Genomic DNA, 24,210 nt, shown 5'->3' on the forward strand with positions numbered 1-24,210 from the left:
GTCAGTATGCCTTTGGCACCTGTCGTTATAGTCGTGGTGGGTAAATTTTGTTAGTCACACTTTTGTTTCCAGCTTCTTCTGTTTTCTGTAATTCACAAATGATATACATCTGCAGCCTAATATAGTTCCTATTTTGACAGCAATTATTGACACGCTTTAACTGATGGTTCCCGTGTTTACTGCAATGATTTAAAATGAAATATGAATATATAGTAGGTGTTCTAGACTATTTTAGATTGTAAATATAAACATTTTCCTCACCAGTATATGCAATTTTGTTGGCGTAGGATTACGTAGTTCTGTCTCAATCCTGCCTTGAAAACGAAAGTAAAAAATTAAGTTTGATTGTCGCATACTTGCCAACTTTTTAAAATTCTCATGGGGGAAAAAGTGTGTGTGCGACATTTTTGACTGGAAAACACATTTCACGCGCAACACATTTAGCAAACAAAAACTAAGGGGAGATAATTTGCTATTGGAAAATAAATTCCTTGCATGAACACTTACTTCCCTCACTTAAATAAAGAAAAGGGGGAAAAAACTTATTTCAAGCTTGGCCAATGATTTTTTAACCCACCATCATCAGATGGTGGGCTATTCAAATCGCCCTGCGTCCGTGGTCCGTCCGTCCCTCCGTCCGTCCGTCCCTCCGTCCGTAAACAATTCTTGTTATCGCTATTTCTGAGAAAGTACTGAAGGGATCTTTCTCAAATTTCATATGTAGGTTCCCCTTGGTGCCTAGTTATGCATATTGCGTTTTGAGACCAATCGGAAAACAATATGGCCGACAGGCAGCCATCTTGGATTTTGACAATTGAAGTTTGTTATCGCTATTTCTCAAAGTACTGAAGGGATCTTTCTCAAATTTCATATGTAGGTTCCCCTTGGTGCCTAGTTATGCATATTGCGTTTTGAGACCAATCGGAAAACAATATGGCCGACAGGCAGCCATCTTGGATTTTGACAATTGAAGTTTGTTATCGCTATTTCTCAGAAAGTACTGAAGGGATCTTTCTCAAATTTCATATGTAGGTTCCCCTTGGTGCCTAGTTATGCATATTGCGTTTTGAGACCAATCGGAAAACAATATGGCCGACAGGCAGCCATCTTGGATTTTGACAATTGAAGTTTGTTATCGCTATTTCTCAGAAAGTACTGAAGGGATCTTTCTCAAATTTCATATGTAGGTTCCCCTTGGTGCCTAGTTATGCATATTGCGTTTTGAGACTTATCGGAAAACAACATGGCCGACAGGCAGCCATCTTGGATTTTGACAATTGAAGTTTGTTATCGCTATTTCTGAGAAAGTGCTGAAGGGATCTTTTTCAAATTTCATATGAAGGTTTCCCTTGGTGCCTAATTATGCATATTGCGATTTGAGACCAATCGGAAAACTACATGGCCGACAGGCAGCCATCTTGGATTTTGACAATTGAAGTTTGTTATCGCTATTTCTGAGAAAGTGCTGAAGGGATCTTTCTTAAATTTCATATGAAGATTTCCCTTGGTGCCTAGTTATGCATATTGCGATTTGAGACCAATCGGAAAACAACATGGCCGACAGACAGCCATCTTGGATTTTGACAATTGAAGTTTGTTATCTCTATTTCTCAAAGTACTGAATGGATCTTTCTCAAATTTCATAAGTAGGTTCCCCTTGGTTCCTTGTATTGCATTTTTGGACCAGTCTGTCCTGAAAACAACCTGGCAAACAAACAGCCATTATCGTTAAATCTCAACTTTCTTATATAGCTAGGATTCCCTTGTTTGAAAAGTACTGGAGGGATGTCTCGATTTGCACAGATTAATAAAATGAAGGGAAAAGTAGAGAAAAGATCAATCTGACATTGAACCTATGAAGATCATTCAATGGTGGGCGCCAAGATCCCTCTGGGATCTCTTGTTTTTTATTCAGGTTTGGAAAGATAATTATATAAGCAACAAGTTACAAAAAAATAGATGCAAAATTACATCATTTTTAATTATTTCTGGAAATTATTTAACTCACTGTTCACTCTAAATAAAAGTATTTACTTTGATATGTTATGAAAACTATGTTGTAAGATAGATGTCAGTCAATGAATGCAAATTATCACAATGATCTCACTTTCTAGCAATAATATAACAATTTAATATCTGAATGAAATTTCAAATGTTTCCTTTGGTTTAAAACAAAAACAATGATACAAAAAAATAAAAAGGGCTGTACTAGCAGTTGTACTCACTATATAGGCCTACAACTCTGTGCTTTGTAGGTGGAGACTGATACTTAAATTCTTAGTTTTTAACAAGACAGTATTTAGTTTAAGAAAGTGAGTATTTGTGGACATGTTTTTGTCTTTCAAAACGTGAATTGGGAAAGTTTCTGCCAAAATAAGCCTCTGCTAATTGATACTAAGTTAGTAAGTATGCTGATGATACGGTGATTGAAACGACATGTTACCTACCGGCAACTAGGCAAATGGTCGTTATTGTGAATTTATTTCCTTGTGCTAATTATTTAAAGATCAGCCAATGTTTAAATGTAGTTAACATTTCAATAAGTAATCTGTCACATTCGATACTCCGTTGATAACATTGTCAGTGTTATTTTCACTTTTTCTGTCCGAGATATTACGGTGTCTGTTTACTGTCAAGTAGAGGTCGTTTATGCGCTTGACATCAAAGGCAGTATACGAAGCCATTTGCAAGTTTTTAATCAACCATGATCGACCTGCTACGAAACAATCACCACGCGTCCTCAGCTTAATTGGTTTTAATTAATTGTTTATTTCTCGGGGTATTGTCACCCTTGCAGTCAGTGAAGTGTCAGTATTTCGTTACGGTCTGTGAGCAGGTCAGTTAACTGACCAATGCCCCACACATACGTCTTTCACCAGCCAGCAAGCGTTACCTGTCATAGGGCTAAGTGAAACTAACAAGATGAATAGGGGCTCCATACGGGGTTGTCAAGACATATTCTCCAAAATCGGGAGAATACCCTATGTTTTATCTATACGATCGGGAGACGGGGCAGGGAGTCTGAAATCGGGAAATTCCCGACTAAATCGGGAAAGTTGGCAAGTATGTTGTCGTGGAAATTTACATGCGTCCAAAGAGAAACTATCCACATGTCTTAGACTCATATGTTCATCCTGAGTTCATATGCATGAACATTTCATATAAGCCTAAAACCAACCATCTTTACGTAGTGAAATGTTTACAATTCTATAAACAGCCAAACATTCCACGGAATAACTTCACGTGATCATCACTAATTGGCCAAAATGTCCATCAGTTTGCCGCTATCACAAGTAGACAAACACGAACATATATTTACCATTGTATGGCACTGCCACTATATAACCCTACCAATTCAGTTGCGAGTTCACCAGCTTATGAACTGCCAACTGAAATTTGAATTTGAAAATTAAAAAAATGCCAACTGAAAGCCATTCAATGCTTAAATGACAGCCTCCCAAAACACATGCATACACTACATTCATGCATCTTACATCCTTAGATAACTAGAGATGTAGATTGGCTGTAAAAATACAAACAAATCTCATTCTTTTGTAATATTCAAAAGTTTCTTTCTAACTTGTATATATCCTGATCTGTTTGATACAGAGTGAACCATTAGACTTGTATATATCTGATCTGTTTGATATTGAGTGAACCATTAGACATGTGTTTTGTTGCATCTTATAGGAACAATTTCACAGTGAATGAAAACCTTTTTTTTCTCTCTTCTTAGAGTCCAGATGGCCGACATATTGCGTGTGGAGCCATTGATGGCATCATCAACGTGTTTGATATTGAGTCTGGCAAGCTGATACACACATTAGAAGGTAAATAATGGTCCTTAATTATCAATGTCAATATTTGTTATATTGTATCCTTAACTCAACATATTGTACAAGATAATAAATTCCATGTTTTACATTTGATAGCAGTGACCTCCTCGCACTCTTCACTTAATGACCTGTGTCACCCTGTGTTTTACAGGTCATGCTATGACTTATAATGACATGTATCACCCTGTTTTACAGGTCATGCTATGACTTATAATGACATGTGTCACCCTGTTTTACAGGTCATGCTATGACTTATAATGACCTGTGTCACCCTGTTTTACAGGTCATGCTATGACTTATAATGACCTGTGTCACCCTGTTTTCCAGGTCATGCTATGACTTATAATGACCTGTGTCACCCTGTTTTACAGGTCATGCTATGACTTATAATGACCTGTGTCACCCTGTTTTACAGGTCATGCTATGACTTATAATGACATGTGTCACCCTGTTTTACAGGTCATGCTATGACTTATAATGACCTGTGTCACCCTGTTTTACAGGTCATGCTATGACTTATAATGACATGTGTCACCCTGTTTTACAGGTCATGCTATGACTTATAATGACCTGTGTCACCCTGTTTTACAGGTCATGCTATGACTTATAATGACATGTGTCACCCTGTTTTACAGGTCATGCTATGACTTATAATGACCTGTGTCACCCTGTTTTACAGGTCATGCTATGACTTATAATGACATGTGTCACCCTGTTTTACAGGTCATGCTATGACTTATAATGACATGTGTCACCCTGTTTTACAGGTCATGCTATGACTTATAATGACCTGTGTCACCCTGTTTTACAGGTCATGCTATGACTTATAATGACATGTGTCACCCTGTTTTACAGGTCATGCTATGACTTATAATGACCTGTGTCACCCTGTTTTACAGGTCATGCTATGACTTATAATGACATGTGTCACCCTGTTTTCCAGGTCATGCTATGACTTATAATGACCTGTGTCACCCTATGTTTTACAGGTCATGCTATGACTTATAATGACATGTGTCACCCTGACATGTGTCACCCTGTTTTACAGGTCATGCTATGACTTATAATGACATGTGTCACCCTATGTTTTACAGGTCATGCTATGACTTATAATGACCTGTGTCACCCTGTTTTACAGGTCATGCTATGACTTATAATGACATGTGTCACCCTGTTTTCCAGGTCATGCTATGACTTATAATGACCTGTGTCACCCTATGTTTTACAGGTCATGCTATGACTTATAATGACCTGTGTCACCCTGTTTTACAGGTCATGCTATGACTTATAATGACATGTGTCACCCTGTTTTCCAGGTCATGCTATGACTTATAATGACCTGTGTCACCCTATGTTTTACAGGTCATGCTATGACTTATAATGACCTGTGTCACCCTGTTTTACAGGTCATGCTATGACTTATAATGACCTGTGTCACCCTGTGTTTTACAGGTCATGCTATGACTTATAATGACCTGTGTCACCCTGTGTTTTACAGGTCATGCTATGACTTGTAATGACATGTGTCACCCTGTTTTACAGGTCATGCTATGACTTATAATGACCTGTGTCACCCCATGTTTTCCAGGTCATGCTATGACTTATAATGACATGTGTCACCCTGTTTTACAGGTCATGCTATGACTTATAATGACATGTGTCACCCTGTTTTACAGGTCATGCTGTGACTTATAATGACATGTGTCACCCTGTTTTACAGGTCATGCTATGACTTATAATGACCTGTGTCACCCTATGTTTTACAGGTCATGCTATGACTTATAATGACATTTGTCACCCTGTTTTACAGGTCATGCTATGACTTATAATGACATGTGTCACCCTATGTTTTACAGGTCATGCTATGACTTATAATGACATGTGTCACCCTGTTTTACAGGTCATGCTATGACTTAATGACCTGTGTCACCCTGTTTTACAGGTCATGCTATGACTTATAATGACCTGTGTCACCCTATGTTTTACAGGTCATGCTATGACTTATAATGACCTGTGTCACCCTGTTTTACAGGTCATGCTATGACTTATAATGACCTGTGTCACCCTATGTTTTACAGGTCATGCTATGACTTATAATGACATGTGTCACCCTGTTTTACAGGTCATGCTATGACTTATAATGACATGTGTCACCCTGTTTTACAGGTCATGCTATGACTTATAATGACATGTGTCACCCTGTTTTACTGGTCATGCTATGACTTATAATGACATGTGTCACCCTGTTTTACTGGTCATGCTATGACTTATAATGACATGTGTCACCCTGTTTTACTGGTCATGCTATGACTTATAATGACCTGTGTCACCCTGTTTTACTGGTCATGCTATGACTTATAATGACATGTGTCACCCTGTTTTACAGGTCATGCTATGACTTATAATGACATGTGTCACCCTGTTTTACAGGTCATGCTATGACTTATAATGACATGTGTCACCCTGTTTTACAGGTCATGCTATGACTTATAATGACATGTGTCACCCTGTTTTACTGGTCATGCTATGACTTATAATGACCTGTGTCACCCTGTTTTACTGGTCATGCTATGACTTATAATGACCTGTGTCACCCTGTTTTACAGGTCATGCTATGACTTATAATGACCTGTGTCACCCTGTTTTACAGGTCATGCTATGACTTATAATGACATGTGTCACCCTGTTTTACAGGTCATGCTATGACTTATAATGACCTGTGTCACCCTATGTTTTACAGGTCATGCTATGACTTATAATGACATGTGTCACCCTGTTTTACAGGTCATGCTATGACTTATAATGACCTGTGTCACCCTGTTTTCCAGGTCATGCTATGACTTATAATGACCTGTGTCACCCTATGTTTTACAGGTCATGCTATGACTTAATGACCTGTGTCACCCTGTTTTACAGGTCATGCTATGACTTATAATGACATGTGTCACCCTGTTTTACAGGTCATGCTATGACTTATAATGACATGTGTCACCCTGTTTTACAGGTCATGCTATGACTTATAATGACATGTGTCACCCTGTTTTACAGGTCATGCTATGACTTATAATGACATGTGTCACCCTGTTTTACAGGTCATGCTATGACTTATAATGACATGTGTCACCCTGTTTTACAGGTCATGCTATGACTTATAATGACCTGTGTCACCCTATGTTTTCCAGGTCATGCTATGACTTATAATGACCTGTGTCACCCTGTTTTCCAGGTCATGCTATGACTTATAATGACATGTGTCACCCTGTTTTACAGGTCATGCTATGACTTATAATGACATGTGTCACCCTGTTTTACAGGTCATGCTATGACTTAATGACCTGTGTCACCCTATGTTTTACAGGTCATGCTATGACTTATAATGACATGTGTCACCCTGTTTTACAGGTCATGCTATGACTTATAATGACATGTGTCACCCTGTTTTACAGGTCATGCTATGACTTATAATGACATGTGTCACCCTGTTTTCCAGGTCATGCTATGACTTATAATGACATGTGTCACCCTATGTTTTACAGGTCATGCTATGACTTATAATGACCTGTGTCACCCTGTTTTACAGGTCATGCTATGACTTATAATGACATGTGTCACCCTGTTTTACAGGTCATGCTATGACTTATAATGACATGTGTCACCCTGTTTTCCAGGTCATGCTATGACTTATAATGACCTGTGTCACCCTGTGTTTTCCAGGTCATGCTATGACTTATAATGACATGTGTCACCCTGTTTTACAGGTCATGCTATGACTTATAATGACATGTGTCACCCTGTTTTCCAGGTCATGCTATGACTTATAATGACCTGTGTCACCCTGTTTTACCGGTCATGTTATGACTTATAATGACATGTGTCACCCTGTTTTCCAGGTCATGCTATGACTTATAATGACATGTGTCACCCTGTTTTACAGGTCATGCTATGACTTATAATGACATGTGTCACCCTGTTTTACAGGTCATGCTATGACTTAATGACCTGTGTCACCCTATGTTTTACAGGTCATGCTATGACTTATAATGACATGTGTCACCCTGTTTTACAGGTCATGCTATGACTTATAATGACATGTGTCACCCTGTTTTACAGGTCATGCTATGACTTAATGACCTGTGTCACCCTATGTTTTACAGGTCATGCTATGACTTATAATGACATGTGTCACCCTGTTTTACAGGTCATGCTATGACTTATAATGACATGTGTCACCCTGTTTTACAGGTCATGCTATGACTTATAATGACATGTGTCACCCTGTTTTCCAGGTCATGCTATGACTTATAATGACATGTGTCACCCTATGTTTTACAGGTCATGCTATGACTTATAATGACCTGTGTCACCCTGTTTTACAGGTCATGCTATGACTTATAATGACATGTGTCACCCTGTTTTACAGGTCATGCTATGACTTATAATGACATGTGTCACCCTGTTTTCCAGGTCATGCTATGACTTATAATGACCTGTGTCACCCTGTGTTTTCCAGGTCATGCTATGACTTATAATGACATGTGTCACCCTGTTTTACAGGTCATGCTATGACTTATAATGACATGTGTCACCCTGTTTTCCAGGTCATGCTATGACTTATAATGACCTGTGTCACCCTGTTTTACCGGTCATGTTATGACTTATAATGACATGTGTCACCCTGTTTTCCAGGTCATGCTATGACTTATAATGACATGTGTCACCCTGTTTTACAGGTCATGCTATGACTTATAATGACATGTGTCACCCTGTTTTCCAGGTCATGCTATGACTTATAATGACATGTGTCACCCTGTTTTACAGGTCATGCTATGACTTATAATGACATGTGTCACCCTGTTTTACAGGTCATGCTATGACTTATAATGACATGTGTCACCCTGTTTTCCAGGTCATGCTATGACTTATAATGACCTGTGTCACCCTGTGTTTTCCAGGTCATGCTATGACTTATAATGACATGTGTCACCCTGTTTTACAGGTCATGCTATGACTTATAATGACATGTGTCACCCTATGTTTTACAGGTCATGCTATGACTTATAATGACATGTGTCGCCCTGTTTTACAGGTCATGCTATGACTTATAATGACCTGTGTCACCCTGTTTTACAGGTCATGCTATGACTTATAATGACATGTGTCACCCTGTTTTACAGGTCATGCTATGACTTATAATGACATGTGTCACCCTATGTTTTACAGGTCATGCTATGACTTATAATGACATGTGTCACCCTGTTTTACAGGTCATGCTATGACTTATAATGACATGTGTCACCCTGTTTTCCAGGTCATGCTATGACTTATAATGACATGTGTCACCCTGTTTTACAGGTCATGCTATGACTTATAATGACCTGTGTTACCCTATGTTTTACAGGTCATGCTATGACTTATAATGACATGTGTCACCCTGTTTTACAGGTCATGCTATGACTTATAATGACATGTGTCACCCTGTTTTACAGGTCATGCTATGACTTATAATGACATGTGTCACCCTGTTTTACAGGTCATGCTATGACTTATAATGACATGTGTCACCCTGTTTTACAGGTCATGCTATGACTTATAATGACCTGTGTCACCCTGTTTTACAGGTCATGCTATGACTTATAATGACATGTGTCACCCTGTTTTCCAGGTCATGCTATGACTTATAATGACATGTGTCACCCTGTTTTACAGGTCATGCTATGACTTATAATGACATGTGTCACCCTGTTTTACAGGTCATGCTATGACTTATAATGACATGTGTCACCCTGTTTTACAGGTCATGCTATGACTTATAATGACCTGTGTCACCCTGTTTTACAGGTCATGCTATGACTTATAATGACATGTGTCACCCTGTTTTCCAGGTCATGCTATGACTTATAATGACCTGTGTCACCCTGTTTTACAGGTCATGCTATGACTTATAATGACCTGTGTCACCCTGTGTTTTACAGGTCATGCTATGACTTATAATGACATGTGTCACCCTGTTTTACAGGTCATCCTATGACTTATAATGACATGTGTCACCCTGTTTTACAGGTCATGCTATGACTTATAATGACATGTGTCGCCCTGTTTTACAGGTCATGCTATGACTTATAATGACATGTGTCACCCCATGTTTTACAGGTCATGCTATGACTTATAATGACATGTGTCACCCTGTTTTACAGGTCATGCTATGACTTATAATGACATGTGTCACCCTGTTTTACAGGTCATGCTATGACTTATAATGACATGTGTCACCCTGTGTTTTACAGGTCATGCTATGACTTATAATGACATGTGTCACCCTGTTTTACTGGTCATGCTATGACTTATAATGACCTGTGTCACCCTGTTTTCCAGGTCATGCTATGACTTATAATGACCTGTGTCACCCTGTTTTACAGGTCATGCTATGACTTATAATGACCTGTGTCACCCTGTTTTACAGGTCATGCTATGACTTATAATGACCTGTGTCACCCTGTTTTACAGGTCATGCTATGACTTATAATGACATGTGTCACTCTGTTTTACAGGTCATGCTATGACTTATAATGACATGTGTCACCCTATGTTTTACAGGTCATGCTATGACTTATAATGACATGTGTCACCCTGTTTTACAGGTCATGCTATGACTTATAATGACATGTGTCACCCCATGTTTTACAGGTCATGCTATGACTTATAATGACCTGTGTCACCCTGTTTTACAGGTCATGCTATGACTTATAATGACATGTGTCACCCTGTGTTTTACAGGTCATGCTATGACTTATAATGACATGTGTCACCCTATGTTTTCCAGGTCATGCTATGACTTATAATGACCTGTGTCACCCTGTTTTACAGGTCATGCTATGACTTATAATGACATGTGTCACCCTATGTTTTACAGGTCATGCTATGACTTATAATGACATGTGTCACCCTGTTTTACAGGTCATGCTATGACTTATAATGACATGTGTCACCCTGTTTTACAGGTCATGCTATGACTTATAATGACATGTGTCACCCTGTTTTACAGGTCATGCTATGACTTATAATGACATGTGTCACCCTGTTTTACAGGTCATGCTATGACTTATAATGACATGTGTCACCCTGTGTTTTACAGGTCATGCTATGACTTATAATGACATGTGTCACTCTGTTTTACAGGTCATGCTATGCCAATCAGATCGCTGTGTTTTTCCCCCGACTCTCAGCTCCTCGTAACAGGATCAGACGACAACCAGATCAAAATTTATGATGTGTAAGTGATGTCCTTTTATTATTATCTCATTATCTCTTGCGATACAGCAATTTCTACCTTTCAATGTGAGACATATTTTTGTCTGGTACCATCATCACATGGTGAGCTGTTCAAATGGTCCTTCATCTCTGGTCCATCGTCTGTTTGTAAACAATCCTTTTTATGTGCTGTGAAAAAGCAACCTTAAGTGGTCATTGTCAAATTTCACTAGAACAATTTCATTTGGATCTCTTGGGGGAATCAAAATGTCGCTTGTTTCAATGATAAACCCTGATGAGTTCAGGATGGGGCCAGAAATAATATTTCCCAAAAAACAAAAATATCACACTAGATAATCTTGTCTCCTGCTGCGAAATATTTGTTTGTGATTAAGTAATATGATTCACACTTTTATATGTTTGAAGACATTCATTGAATTTAAATAAATTATAGAAAAAATGCTTAAATCGTACACATCAACCTGTTTTACCCCAGAGTATTCTGAACTATTTTCTTTGCAAATGGTAATTATAACTCATATACACTCCAGTTGATGCAACATTGGAAAGTTACCTCAAGCTCTTGGGTTGATAAAAATGGCTCTCGGCCGTCAAATACTCACTGTGTTTAGTCTCTGATTTTCCAATTTGAAATCAATAAGTGAAATCTTCAATTGTTTTTACATTTGATACTTAAAGTGAAAGTCAAATACTTTTGATTGGTTCGTCATTTCTGAGAAATAGTCCAGGTAAAAATGGCCGTGCTGGCTGAGTTGGTTGAAGTGATTATGAGGCGAAACCTAACGTTAGCTTGTTTCTGCAACAGAGATTCCGATATCAATAAAGAGGTTGCATGTTTTTAATCAGTCGTTAGTGAAATGCTTGTACAAAGTATATAACATGAAAATGTGCAAGTCACCGGAACAGATAAGGTAGGCCAATTCATTGGGGACAAATTAAATTTCCGAGACGAGTTTCTTCTAACGAGAGTTGTCAGATCTCTAATCAGGATACAGAAAATAAGCAGTAATTAAATTGAGTACGATTTAAAAAAAACTAAGAAACCAAAATAAACTGGAAGAGAAATTAACAGTAATCTTGTATAAAGGGAATCGTGATGTGGTTTAATTATCAAGAAACATGACAAACATCACAGATTAATCAATCTAAGAGTTAAACTTAATCATAGTATATCCAATTCAAGTGAGGTTTTAAAACGTAATTCTTCACTGTTCATCACAACTTTAATGCAAACAGCCTTTTAAAAGTAAATACAATTCCTTAAAATGATGTAGGATAATCACCAGTAAAACATTCAGGAAGGCACTTAAAAAAAACAATAAAAATGTCTTCTTATTACGTGCCATTTTATATTTGTTTAATATTTGCCTTTCTCCTGTATCTCAATCCCTCGTGAACAGCACCTATGAGTGGCCTCGACACTTTTATCTCTGTTTCTCAGAAATGTCTTACTGGATTTCCCGTTGGTCCCTTGTTGTGCATGTTTCATTTTTAAACTGTCAGAAAAAAAGGTGGCAAACAGATGGCCATTTTGAATTTTCATAATCTAAAATTAGTGCAATCATAATTATCAATGTAAAGTAGGGGATTATGAATCTTTGTGTAACCTAGTAAAGTGGGGTATGATTAATCTTTGTGTAACCTAGTAAAGTAGGGGATTATGGATCTTTGTGTAACCTAGTAAAGTGGGGTATGATTAATCTTTGTGTAACCTAGTAAAGTGGGGTATGATTAATCTAATGTATTTATTTCTTACTGACCAATTGGTTTGATATTTGCAGCCAACACGCCAACTTAGCAGGAACATTATCAGGCCATGGTTCCTGGGTGTTAAGTGTGGATTTCTGTCCAGACAATACTCACTTCGTCTCCAGGTATGTCACAGAAAGTAGTGTACGACGAGTACATAAACACGTCATACATTACACTGAAAAAGGTCAAACATTGTTAACAGTAATAGTGTGCTGTCTGACGAGTACATAAACATGTGTCATACGTTATACAGAAAAAGGTTAAAGATTGGAAACAGATAAAAATGATTGGGTCAGACTATTGTCTCCAGGTATGCTATACAGTAAATAAAGTCAATTCTGTGGCCATGTTCCAAAGTATTGTCATTAAAATCGTGAAACTATTGAGACGTTTAGGGTAGCACTGTTTTAGGTTATGTTGTTATGTTGTACTGGTGAAAATAGTGGGTTTAATGCTTCAGTTTCAAGGTCATGAAATATTTGTTATCATAAAGGAATCGTTAGAATTTTGCTTGAAAAATTTCGAACTTTTGAGAGCCCTGTCTCTAGTTAAACTACATCTTATTTCTGATTAAAAACACTCGTAAATATATGGTTGTTTTGAAAATATAAAGTTCTTCAAACATGATTGGGATAAACTAAATAGAAGGAATTTTGAAAGATGTTGTAAATTTTCGATTACAGTTCCTCCGATAAGACGGTGAAGATCTGGAACGCTGGGTCCCGACAGTGTGTACACACATTCTACGACCATTCAGACCAGGTAACTGTCTTATGTCAGACCAAGTAACTGTCTTATGTTACATCAGACCAGGTAACTCTCTTATGTTTGTTAAATCAGACCAGGTAACTGTCTTATGTTACATCAGACCAGGTAACTGTCTTATGTTACATCAGACCAGGTAACTGTCTTATGTTACATCAGACCAGGTAACTGTCTTATGTTACATCAGACCAGGTAACTGTCTTATGTTACACCAGACCAGGTAACTGTCTTATGTTACACCAGACCAGGTAACTGTCTTATGTTACATCAGACCAGGTAACTGTCTTATGTTACACCAGACCAGGTAACTGTCTTATGTCAGACCAGGTAACTGTCTTATGTTACATCAGACCAGGTAACTATCTTATGTTACATCAGACCAGGTAACTGTCTTATGTTACATCAGACCAGGTAACTCTCTTATGTTACATCAGACCAGGTAACTGTCTTATGTAACATCAGACCAGGTAACTGTCTTATGTTACATCAGACCAGGTAACTGTATTATGTTACATCAGACCAGGTAACTGTCTTATGTTACATCAGACCAGGTAACTGTCTTATGTTACATCATACCAGGTAACTGTCTTATGTTACATCAGACCAGGTAACTGTCTTATGTTACATCAGACCAGGTAACTGTCCTATGTTACATCAGAACAGGTAACTGTCTTATGTTACATCAGACCAGGTAACTGTCTTATGTTACATCATACCAGGTAACTGTCTTATGTTACATCAGACCAGGTAACTGTCTTATGTTACATCATACCAGGTAACTGTCTTATGTTACATCAGACCAGGTAACTGTCTTATGTTACATCATACCAGGTAATGTTACATCAGACCAGGTAACTGTCTTATGTTACATCAGACCAGGTAACTCTCTTATGTTACATCAGACCCGGTAACTGTCTTATGTTACAACATACCAGGTAACTGTCTTATGTTACATCAGACCAGGTAACTGTCTTATGTTACATCATACCAGGTAACTGTTTTATGTTACATCAGACCAGGTAACTGTCTTATGTTACATCAGAACAGGTAACTGTCTTATGTTACACCAGACCCGGTAACTGTCTTATGTTACATCAGAACAGGTAACTGTCTTATGTTACATCAGACCAGGTAACTGTCTTATGTTACATCATACCAGGTAACTGTCTTATGTTACATCAGACCAGGTAACTGTCTTATGTTACATCAGACCAGGTAACTGTCTTATGTTACATCAGACCAGGTAACTGTCTTATGTTACTTCAGACCAGGTAACTGTCTTATGTTACATCAGAACAGGTAACTGTCTTATGTTACATCAGACCAGGTAACTGTCTTATGTTACTTCAGAACAGGTAACTGTCTTATGTTACATCAGACCAGGTAACTGTCTTATGTTACATCAGACCAGGTAACTGTCTTATGTTACATCAGACCAGGTAACTGTCTTACGTTACATCAGACCAGGTAACTGTCTTACGTTACATCAGACCAGGTAACTGTCTTATGTTACATCAGACCAGGTAACTGTCTTATGTTACATCAGACCAGGTAACTGTCTTATGTTACATCAGACCAGGTAACTGTCTTATGTTACATCAGACCAGGTAACTGTCTTATGTTAAATCAGACCAGGTAACTGTCTTATGTTACATCAGACCAGGTAACTGTCTTATGTTACATCAGACCAGGTAACTGTCTTATGTTACATCAGACCAGGTAACTGTCTTATGTTTTGTTAAATCAGACCAGGTAACTGTCTTATGTTACATCAGACCAGGTAACTGTCTTATGTTACATCAGACCAGGTAACTCTCTATGTTACATCAGACCCGGTAACTGTCTTATGTTACATCAGACCAGGTAACTGTCTTATGTTTTGTTCAATCAGACCAGGTAACTGTCTTATGTTACATCAGACCAGGTAACTGTCTTATGTTACACCAGACCAGGTAACTGTCTTATGTTACATCATACCAGGTAACTGTCTTATGTTAAATCAGACCAGGTAACTGTCTTATGTTACATCAGACCAGGTAACTCTCTTATGTTACATCAGACCAGGTAACTGTCTGATGTTACATCAGACCAGGTAACTGTATTATATGTTACATCAGACCAGGTAACTGTCTTATGTTACATCAGACCAGGTAACTGTCTTATGTTACATCAGACCAGGTAACTCTCTTATGTTACATCAGACCAGGTAACTGTCTTATGTTACATCAGACCAGGTAACTGTATTATGTTACATCAGACCAGGTAACTGTCTTATGTTACATCAGACCAGGTAACTGTCTTATGTTACATCAGACCAGGTAACTGTCTTATGTTACATCAGACCAGGTAACTGTCTTATGTTACATCAGACCAGGTAACTGTATTATATGTTACATCAGACCAGGTAACTGTCTTATGTTACATCAGACCAGGTAACTGTCTTATGTTTTGTTAAATCAGACCAGGTAACTGTCTTATGTTTTGTTAAATCAGACCAGGTAACTGTCTTATGTTACATCAGACCAGGTAACTGTCTTATGTTTTGTTAAATCAGACCAGGTAACTGTCTTATGTTACATCAGACCAGGTAACTGTCTTATGTTACATCAGACCAGGTAACTGTCTTATGTTACACCAGACCCGGTAACTGTCTTATGTTACATCAGAACAGGTAACTGTCTTATATTACATCAGACCAGGTAACTGTCTTATGTTACATCAGACCAGGTAACTGTCTTATGTTACATCAGACCAGGTAACTGTCTTATGTTACATCAGACCAGGTAACTGTATTATATGTTACATCAGACCAGGTAACTGTCTTATGTTACATCAGACCAGGTAACTCTCTATGTTACATCAGACCAGGTAACTGTATTATATGTTACATCAGAACAGGTAACTGTCTTATGTTACATCAGACCAGGTAACTGTCTTATGTTACATCAGACCAGGTAACTGTCTTATGTTACATCAGACCAGGTAACTGTCTTATGTTACATCAGACCAGGTAACTGTCTTATGTTACATCAGACCAGGTAACTGTCTTATGTTACATCAGACCAGGTAACTGTCTTATGTTACATCAGACCAGGTAACTCTCTATGTTACATCAGACCAGGTAACTGTCTTATGTTACATCAGACCAGGTAACTGTCTTATGTTTTGTTAAATCAGACCAGGTAACTGTCTTATGTTACATCAGACCAGGTAACTGTCTTATGTTACTTCAGACCAGGTAACTGTCTTATGTTACATCAGAACAGGTAACTGTCTTATGTTACATCAGAACAGGTAACTGTCTTATATTACATCAGACCAGGTAACTGTATTATATGTTACATCAGACCAGGTAACTGTCTTATGTTACATCAGACCAGGTAACTGTCTTATGTTACATCAGACCAGGTAACTGTATTATATGTTACATCAGAACAGGTAACTGTCTTATATTACATCAGACCAGGTAACTGTCTTATGTTACATCAGACCAGGTAACTGTCTTATGTTACATCAGACCAGGTAACTGTCTTATGTTACATCAGACCAGGTAACTGTCTTATGTTACATCAGACCAGGTAACTGTCTTATGTTACATCAGACCAGGTAACTGTCTTATGTTACATCAGACCAGGTAACTCTCTATGTTACATCAGACCAGGTAACTGTCTTATGTTACATCAGACCAGGTAACTGTCTTATGTTTTGTTAAATCAGACCAGGTAACTGTCTTATGTTACATCAGACCAGGTAACTGTCTTATGTTACTTCAGACCAGGTAACTGTCTTATGTTACATCAGAACAGGTAACTGTCTTATGTTACATCAGACCAGGTAACTGTCTTATGTTACATCAGAACAGGTAACTGTCTTATGTTACATCAGACCAGGTAACTGTCTTATGTTACTTCAGACCAGGTAACTGTCTTATGTTACATCAGAACAGGTAACTGTCTTATGTTACATCAGACCAGGTAACTGTCTTATGTTACATCAGACCAGGTAACTGTCTTATGTTACACCAGACCCGGTAACTGTCTTACGTTACATCAGACCAGGTAACTGTCTTACGTTACATCAGACCAGGTAACTGTCTTATGTTACATCATACCAGGTAACTGTCTTATGTTACATCAGACCAGGTAACTGTCTTATGTTACATCAGACCAGGTAACTGTCTTATGTTACATCAGACCAGGTAACTGTCTTATGTTACATCAGACCAGGTAACTGTCTTATGTTACATCAGACCAGGTAACTGTCTTATGTTTTGTTAAATCAGACCAGGTAACTGTCTTATGTTACATCAGACCAGGTAACTGTCTTATGTTACATCAGACCAGGTAACTGTCTTATGTTACATCAGACCAGGTAACTGTCTTATGTTACATCAGACCAGGTAACTCTCTATGTTACATCAGACCAGGTAACTGTCTTATGTTACATCAGACCAGGTAACTGTCTTATGTTACATCAGACCAGGTAACTCTCTTATGTTACATCAGACCAGGTAACTGTCTTATGTTACATCAGACCAGGTAACTGTCTTATGTTACATCAGACCAGGTAACTGTCTTATGTTACATCAGACCAGGTAACTGTCTTATGTTACATCAGAACAGGTAACTGTCTTATGTTACACCAGACCAGGTAACTGTCTTATGTTAAATCAGACCAGGTAACTGTCTTATGTTACATCAGACCAGGTAACTGTCTTATGTTACATCAGACCAGGTAACTGTCTTATGTTACATCCAGACCAGGTAACTGTCTTATGTTACATCAGACCAGGTAACTGTCTTATGTTACATCAGACCAGGTAACTGTCTTATGTTACATCAGACCAGGTAACTGTCTTATGTTACATCAGACCAGGTAACTGTCTTATGTTACATCAGACCAGGTAACTGTCTTATGTTACATCAGACCAGGTAACTGTCTTATGTTACATCAGACCAGGTAACTGTCTTATGTTACATCAGACAAGGTAACTGTCTTATGTTACATCAGACCAGGTAACTGTCTTATGTTACATCAGACCAGGTAACTGTCTTATGTTACATCAGACCAGGTAACTGTCTTATGTTACATCAGACCAGGTAACTGTCTTATGTTACATCAGACCAGGTAACTGTCTTATGTTACATCAGACCAGGTAACTGTCTTATGTTACACCAGACCAGGTAACTGTCTTATGTTACATCAGACCAGGTAACTGTCTTATGTTACATCAGACCAGGTAACTGTCTTATGTTACACCAGACCCGGTAACTGTCTTATGTTACATCAGAACAGGTAACTGTCTTATATTACATCAGACCAGGTAACTGTCTTATGTTACATCAGACCAGGTAACTGTCTTATGTTACATCAGACCAGGTAACTGTCTTATGTTACATCAGACCAGGTAACTGTATTATATGTTACATCAGACCAGGTAACTGTCTTATGTTACATCAGACCAGGTAACTCTCTATGTTACATCAGACCAGGTAACTGTATTATATGTTACATCAGAACAGGTAACTGTCTTATATTACATCAGACCAGGTAACTGTCTTATGTTACATCAGACCAGGTAACTGTCTTATGTTACATCAGACCAGGTAACTGTCTTATGTTACATCATACCAGGTAACTGTTTTATGTTACATCAGACCAGGTAACTGTCTTATGTTACATCAGACCAGGTAACTGTCTTATGTAACATCAGACCAGGTAACTGTCTTATGTTACATCAGACCAGGTAACTGTTTTATGTTACATCAGACCAGGTAACTGTCTTATGTTACATCAGACCAGGTAACTGTCTTATGTTACATCAGACCAGGTAACTGTTTTATGTTACATCAGACCAGGTAACTCTCTTATGTTACATCAGACCAGGTAACTGTCTTATGTTAAATCAGACCAGGTCACTGTCTTATGTTACATCAGACCAGGTAACTGTCTTATGTTACATCAGACCAGGTAACTGTCTTATGTTACATCAGACCAGGTAACTGTCTTATGTTACATCAGACCAGGTAACTGTCTTATGTTTTGTTAAATCAGACCAGGTAACTGTCTTATGTTACATCAGACCAGGTAACTGTCTTATGTTACATCAGACCAGGTAACTGTCTTATGTTACATCAGACCAGGTAACTGTCTTATGTTACATCAGACCAGGTAACTGTCTTATGTTACATCAGACCAGGTAACTGTCTTATGTTACACCAGACCCGGTAACTGTCTTATGTTACATCAGAACAGGTAACTGTCTTATATTACATCAGACCAGGTAACTGTCTTATGTTACATCAGACCAGGTAACTGTCTTATGTTACATCAGACCAGGTAACTGTATTATATGTTACATCAGACCAGGTAACTGTCTTATGTTACATCAGACCAGGTAACTGTCTTATGTTACATCAGACCAGGTAACTGTCTTATGTTACATCAGACCAGGTAACTGTCTTATGTAACATCAGACCAGGTAACTGTCTTATGTTACATCAGACCAGGTAACTGTCTTATGTTACATCAGACCAGGTAACTGTCTTATGTTACATCAGACCAGGTAACTGTCTTATGTTACATCAGACCAGGTAACTCTCTATGTTACATCAGACCAGGTAACTCTCTTATGTTACATCAGACCAGGTAACTGTCTTATGTTACATCAGACCAGGTAACTGTCTTATGTTACATCAGACCAGGTAACTGTCTTACGTTACATCAGACCAGGTAACTGTCTTACGTTACATCAGACCAGGTAACTGTCTTATGTTACATCATACCAGGTAACTGTCTTATGTTACATCAGACCAGGTAACTGTCTTATGTTACATCAGACCAGGTAACTGTCTTATGTTTTGTTAAATCAGACCAGGTAACTGTCTTATGTTACATCAGACCAGGTAACTGTCTTATGTTACATCAGACCAGGTAACTGTCTTATGTTACATCAGACCAGGTAACTGTCTTATGTTACATCAGAACAGGTAACTGTCTTATGTTACATCAGAACAGGTAACTGTCTTATGTTACATCAGACCAGGTAACTGTCTTATGTTACATCAGACCAGGTAACTGTCTTATGTTACATCAGACCAGGTAACTGTCTTATGTTACATCAGACCAGGTAACTGTCCTATGTTACATCAGACCAGGTAACTGTCTTATGTTACATCAGACCAGGTAACTGTCTTATGTTACATCAGACCAGGTAACTGTCTTATGTTACATCAGACCAGGTAACTGTCTGATGTTTTGTTAAATCAGACCAGGTAACTGTCTTATGTTACATCAGACCAGGTAACTGTCTTATGTTACATCAGACCAGGTAACTGTCTTATGTTACATCAGACCAGGTAACTGTCTTATGTTACATCAGACCAGGTAACTGTCTTATGTTACATCAGACCAGGTAACTCTCTATGTTACATCAGACCAGGTAACTGTCTTATGTTACATCAGACCAGGTAACTGTCTTATGTTACATCAGACCAGGTAACTCTCTATGTTACATCAGACCAGGTAACTGTCTTATATCAGACCAGGTAACTGTCTTATGTTACATCAGACCAGGTAACTGTCTTATGTTACATCAGACCAGGTAACTGTCTTATGTTACATCATACCAGGTAACTGTCTTATGTTACATCAGACCAGGTAACTGTCTTATGTTACATCAGACCAGGTAACTGTCTTATGTAACATCAGACCAGGTAACTGTCTTATGTAACATCAGACCAGGTAACTGTCTTATGTTACATCAGACCAGGTAACTGTCTTATGTTACATCAGACCAGGTAACTGTCTTATGTTACATCAGACCAGGTAACTGTCTTATGTTACATCAGACCAGGTAACTGTCTTATGTTACATCAGACCAGGTAACTGTCTTATGTTACATCAGACCAGGTAACTGTCTTATGTTACATCAGACCAGGTAACTGTCTTATGTTACATCAGACCAGGTAACTGTCTTATGTTACATCAGACCAGGTAACTGTCTTATGTTACACCAGACCCGGTAACTGTCTTATGTTACATCAGAACAGGTAACTGTCTTATGTTACATCAGACCAGGTAACTGTCTTATGTTACATCAGACCAGGTAACTGTCTTATGTTACATCAGACCAGGTAACTGTCTTATGTTACATCAGACCAGGTAACTCTCTATGTTACATCAGACCAGGTAACTGTCTTATGTTACATCAGACCAGGTAACTGTCTTATGTTACATCAGACCAGGTAACTGTCTTATGTTACATCAGACCAGGTAACTGTCTTACGTTACATCAGACCAGGTAACTGTCTTATGTTACATCATACCAGGTAACTGTCTTATGTTACATCAGACCAGGTAACTGTCTTATGTTACATCAGACCAGGTAACTGTCTTATGTTACATCAGACCAGGTAACTGTCTTATGTTACATCAGACCAGGTAACTGTCTTATGTTACATCAGACCAGGTAACTGTCTTATGTTTTGTTAAATCAGACCAGGTAACTGTCTTATGTTACATCAGACCAGGTAACTGTCTTATGTTACATCAGACCAGGTAACTCTCTATGTTACATCAGACCCGGTAACTGTCTTATGTTACATCAGACCAGGTAACTGTCTTATTTTACATCAGACCAGGTAACTGTCTTATGTTACATCAGACCAGGTAACTGTCTTATGTTACATCAGACCAGGTAACTGTCTTATGTTAAATCAGACCAGGTCACTGTCTTATGTTACATCAGACCAGGTAACTGTCTTATGTTACATCAGACCAGGTAACTGTCTTATGTTACATCAGACCAGGTAACTGTCTTATGTTACATCAGACCAGGTAACTGTCTTATGTTACTTCAGAACAGGTAACTGTCTTATGTTACATCAGACCAGGTAACTGTCTTATGTTACATCAGACCAGGTAACTGTCTTATGTTAAATCAGACCAGGTCACTGTCTTATGTTACATCAGACCAGGTAACTGTCTTATGTTACATCAGACCAGGTAACTGTCTTATGTTACATCAGACCAGGTAACTGTCTTATGTTACATCAGACCAGGTAACTGTCTTATGTTACTTCAGAACAGGTAACTGTCTTATGTTACATCAGACCAGGTAACTGTCTTATGTTACTTCAGACCAGGTAACTGTCTTATGTTACATCAGAACAGGTAACTGTCTTATGTTACATCAGACCAGGTAACTGTCTTATGTTACATCAGACCAGGTAACTGTCTTATGTTACATCAGACCAGGTAACTGTCTTATGTTACATCAGACCAGGTAACTGTCCTATGTTACATCAGACCAGGTAACTGTCTTATGTTACATCAGACCAGGTAACTGTCTTATGTTACATCAGACCAGGTACTGTCTTATGTTACATCAGACCAGGTAACTGTCTTATGTTAATCAGACCAGGTAACTGTCTATGTTACATCAGACCAGGTAACTGTCTTATGTTACATCAGACCAGGTAACTGTCTTATGTTACATCAGACCAGGTAACTGTCTTATGTACTCTTCAGACCAGGTAACTGTCTTATGTTACATCAGACCAGGTAACTGTCTTATGTTACATCAGACAGGTAACTGTCTATGTACATCAGACCAGGTAACTGTTCTATGTTACTCAGACCAGGTAAACTGTCTTATGTTACATCAGACCAGGTAACTGTCTTATGTTACATCAGACCAGGTAACTGTCTTAGTTACATCAGACCAGGGTAACTGTCCTTCTGTTACATCAGACCAGGTAACTGTCTTATGTTACATCAGACCGGTAACCTGTCTTATGTTACATCAGACCAGGTAACTGTCTTAATGTACATCAGACCAGGTAACTGTCTTATGTACATCAGACCAGGTAACTGTCTTATGTTACATCAGACCAGGTAACTGTTTTATGTTACATCAGACCAGGTAACTGTCTTATGTTACATCAGACCAGGTAACTGTCTTATGTTACATCAGACCAGGTAACTGTCTTATGTTACATCAGACCAGGTAACTGTCTTATGTTACATCAGACCAGGTAACTGTCTTATGTTACATCAGACCAGGTAACTGTCTTATGTTACATCAGACCAGGTAACTGTCTTATGTTACATCAGACCAGGTAACTGTCTTATGTTACACCAGACCCGGTAACTGTCTTATGTTACATCAGAACAGGTAACTGTCTTATGTTACATCAGACCAGGTAACTGTCTTATGTTACATCAGACCAGGTAACTGTCTTATGTTACATCAGACCAGGTAACTGTCTTATGTTACATCAGACCAGGTAACTCTCTATGTTACATCAGACCAGGTAACTGTCTTATGTTACATCAGACCAGGTAACTGTCTTATGTTACATCAGACCAGGTAACTGTCTTATGTTACATCAGACCAGGTAACTGTCTTACGTTACATCAGACCAGGTAACTGTCTTATGTTACATCATACCAGGTAACTGTCTTATGTTACATCAGACCAGGTAACTGTCTTATGTTACATCAGACCAGGTAACTGTCTTATGTTACATCAGACCAGGTAACTGTCTTATGTTACATCAGACCAGGTAACTGTCTTATGTTTTGT

At 38.3% G+C, this 24,210-nt stretch overlaps 1 protein-coding gene across 1 annotated transcript in view; it reads left to right on the top strand.

The window, feature by feature from the left end:
- LOC117315471 (WD repeat-containing protein 61-like) overlaps positions 1 to 24,210 on the top strand; it is a 44,439-nt gene that overhangs the window by 7,766 nt on the left and 12,463 nt on the right. The window contains exons 7-10 of the mRNA XM_033869675.1: positions 3,737 to 3,830; positions 11,013 to 11,106; positions 12,887 to 12,979; positions 13,541 to 13,619. Coding sequence (XP_033725566.1) covers positions 3,737 to 3,830; positions 11,013 to 11,106; positions 12,887 to 12,979; positions 13,541 to 13,619 — 360 coding nt within the window. The remainder of the gene's footprint in view (positions 1 to 3,736; positions 3,831 to 11,012; positions 11,107 to 12,886; positions 12,980 to 13,540; positions 13,620 to 24,210) is intronic.

The sequence above is a fragment of the Pecten maximus genome, chromosome 17 (assembly GCF_902652985.1).
Source record: "Pecten maximus chromosome 17, xPecMax1.1, whole genome shotgun sequence".
Classification (NCBI taxonomy): domain Eukaryota; kingdom Metazoa; phylum Mollusca; class Bivalvia; order Pectinida; family Pectinidae; genus Pecten; species Pecten maximus.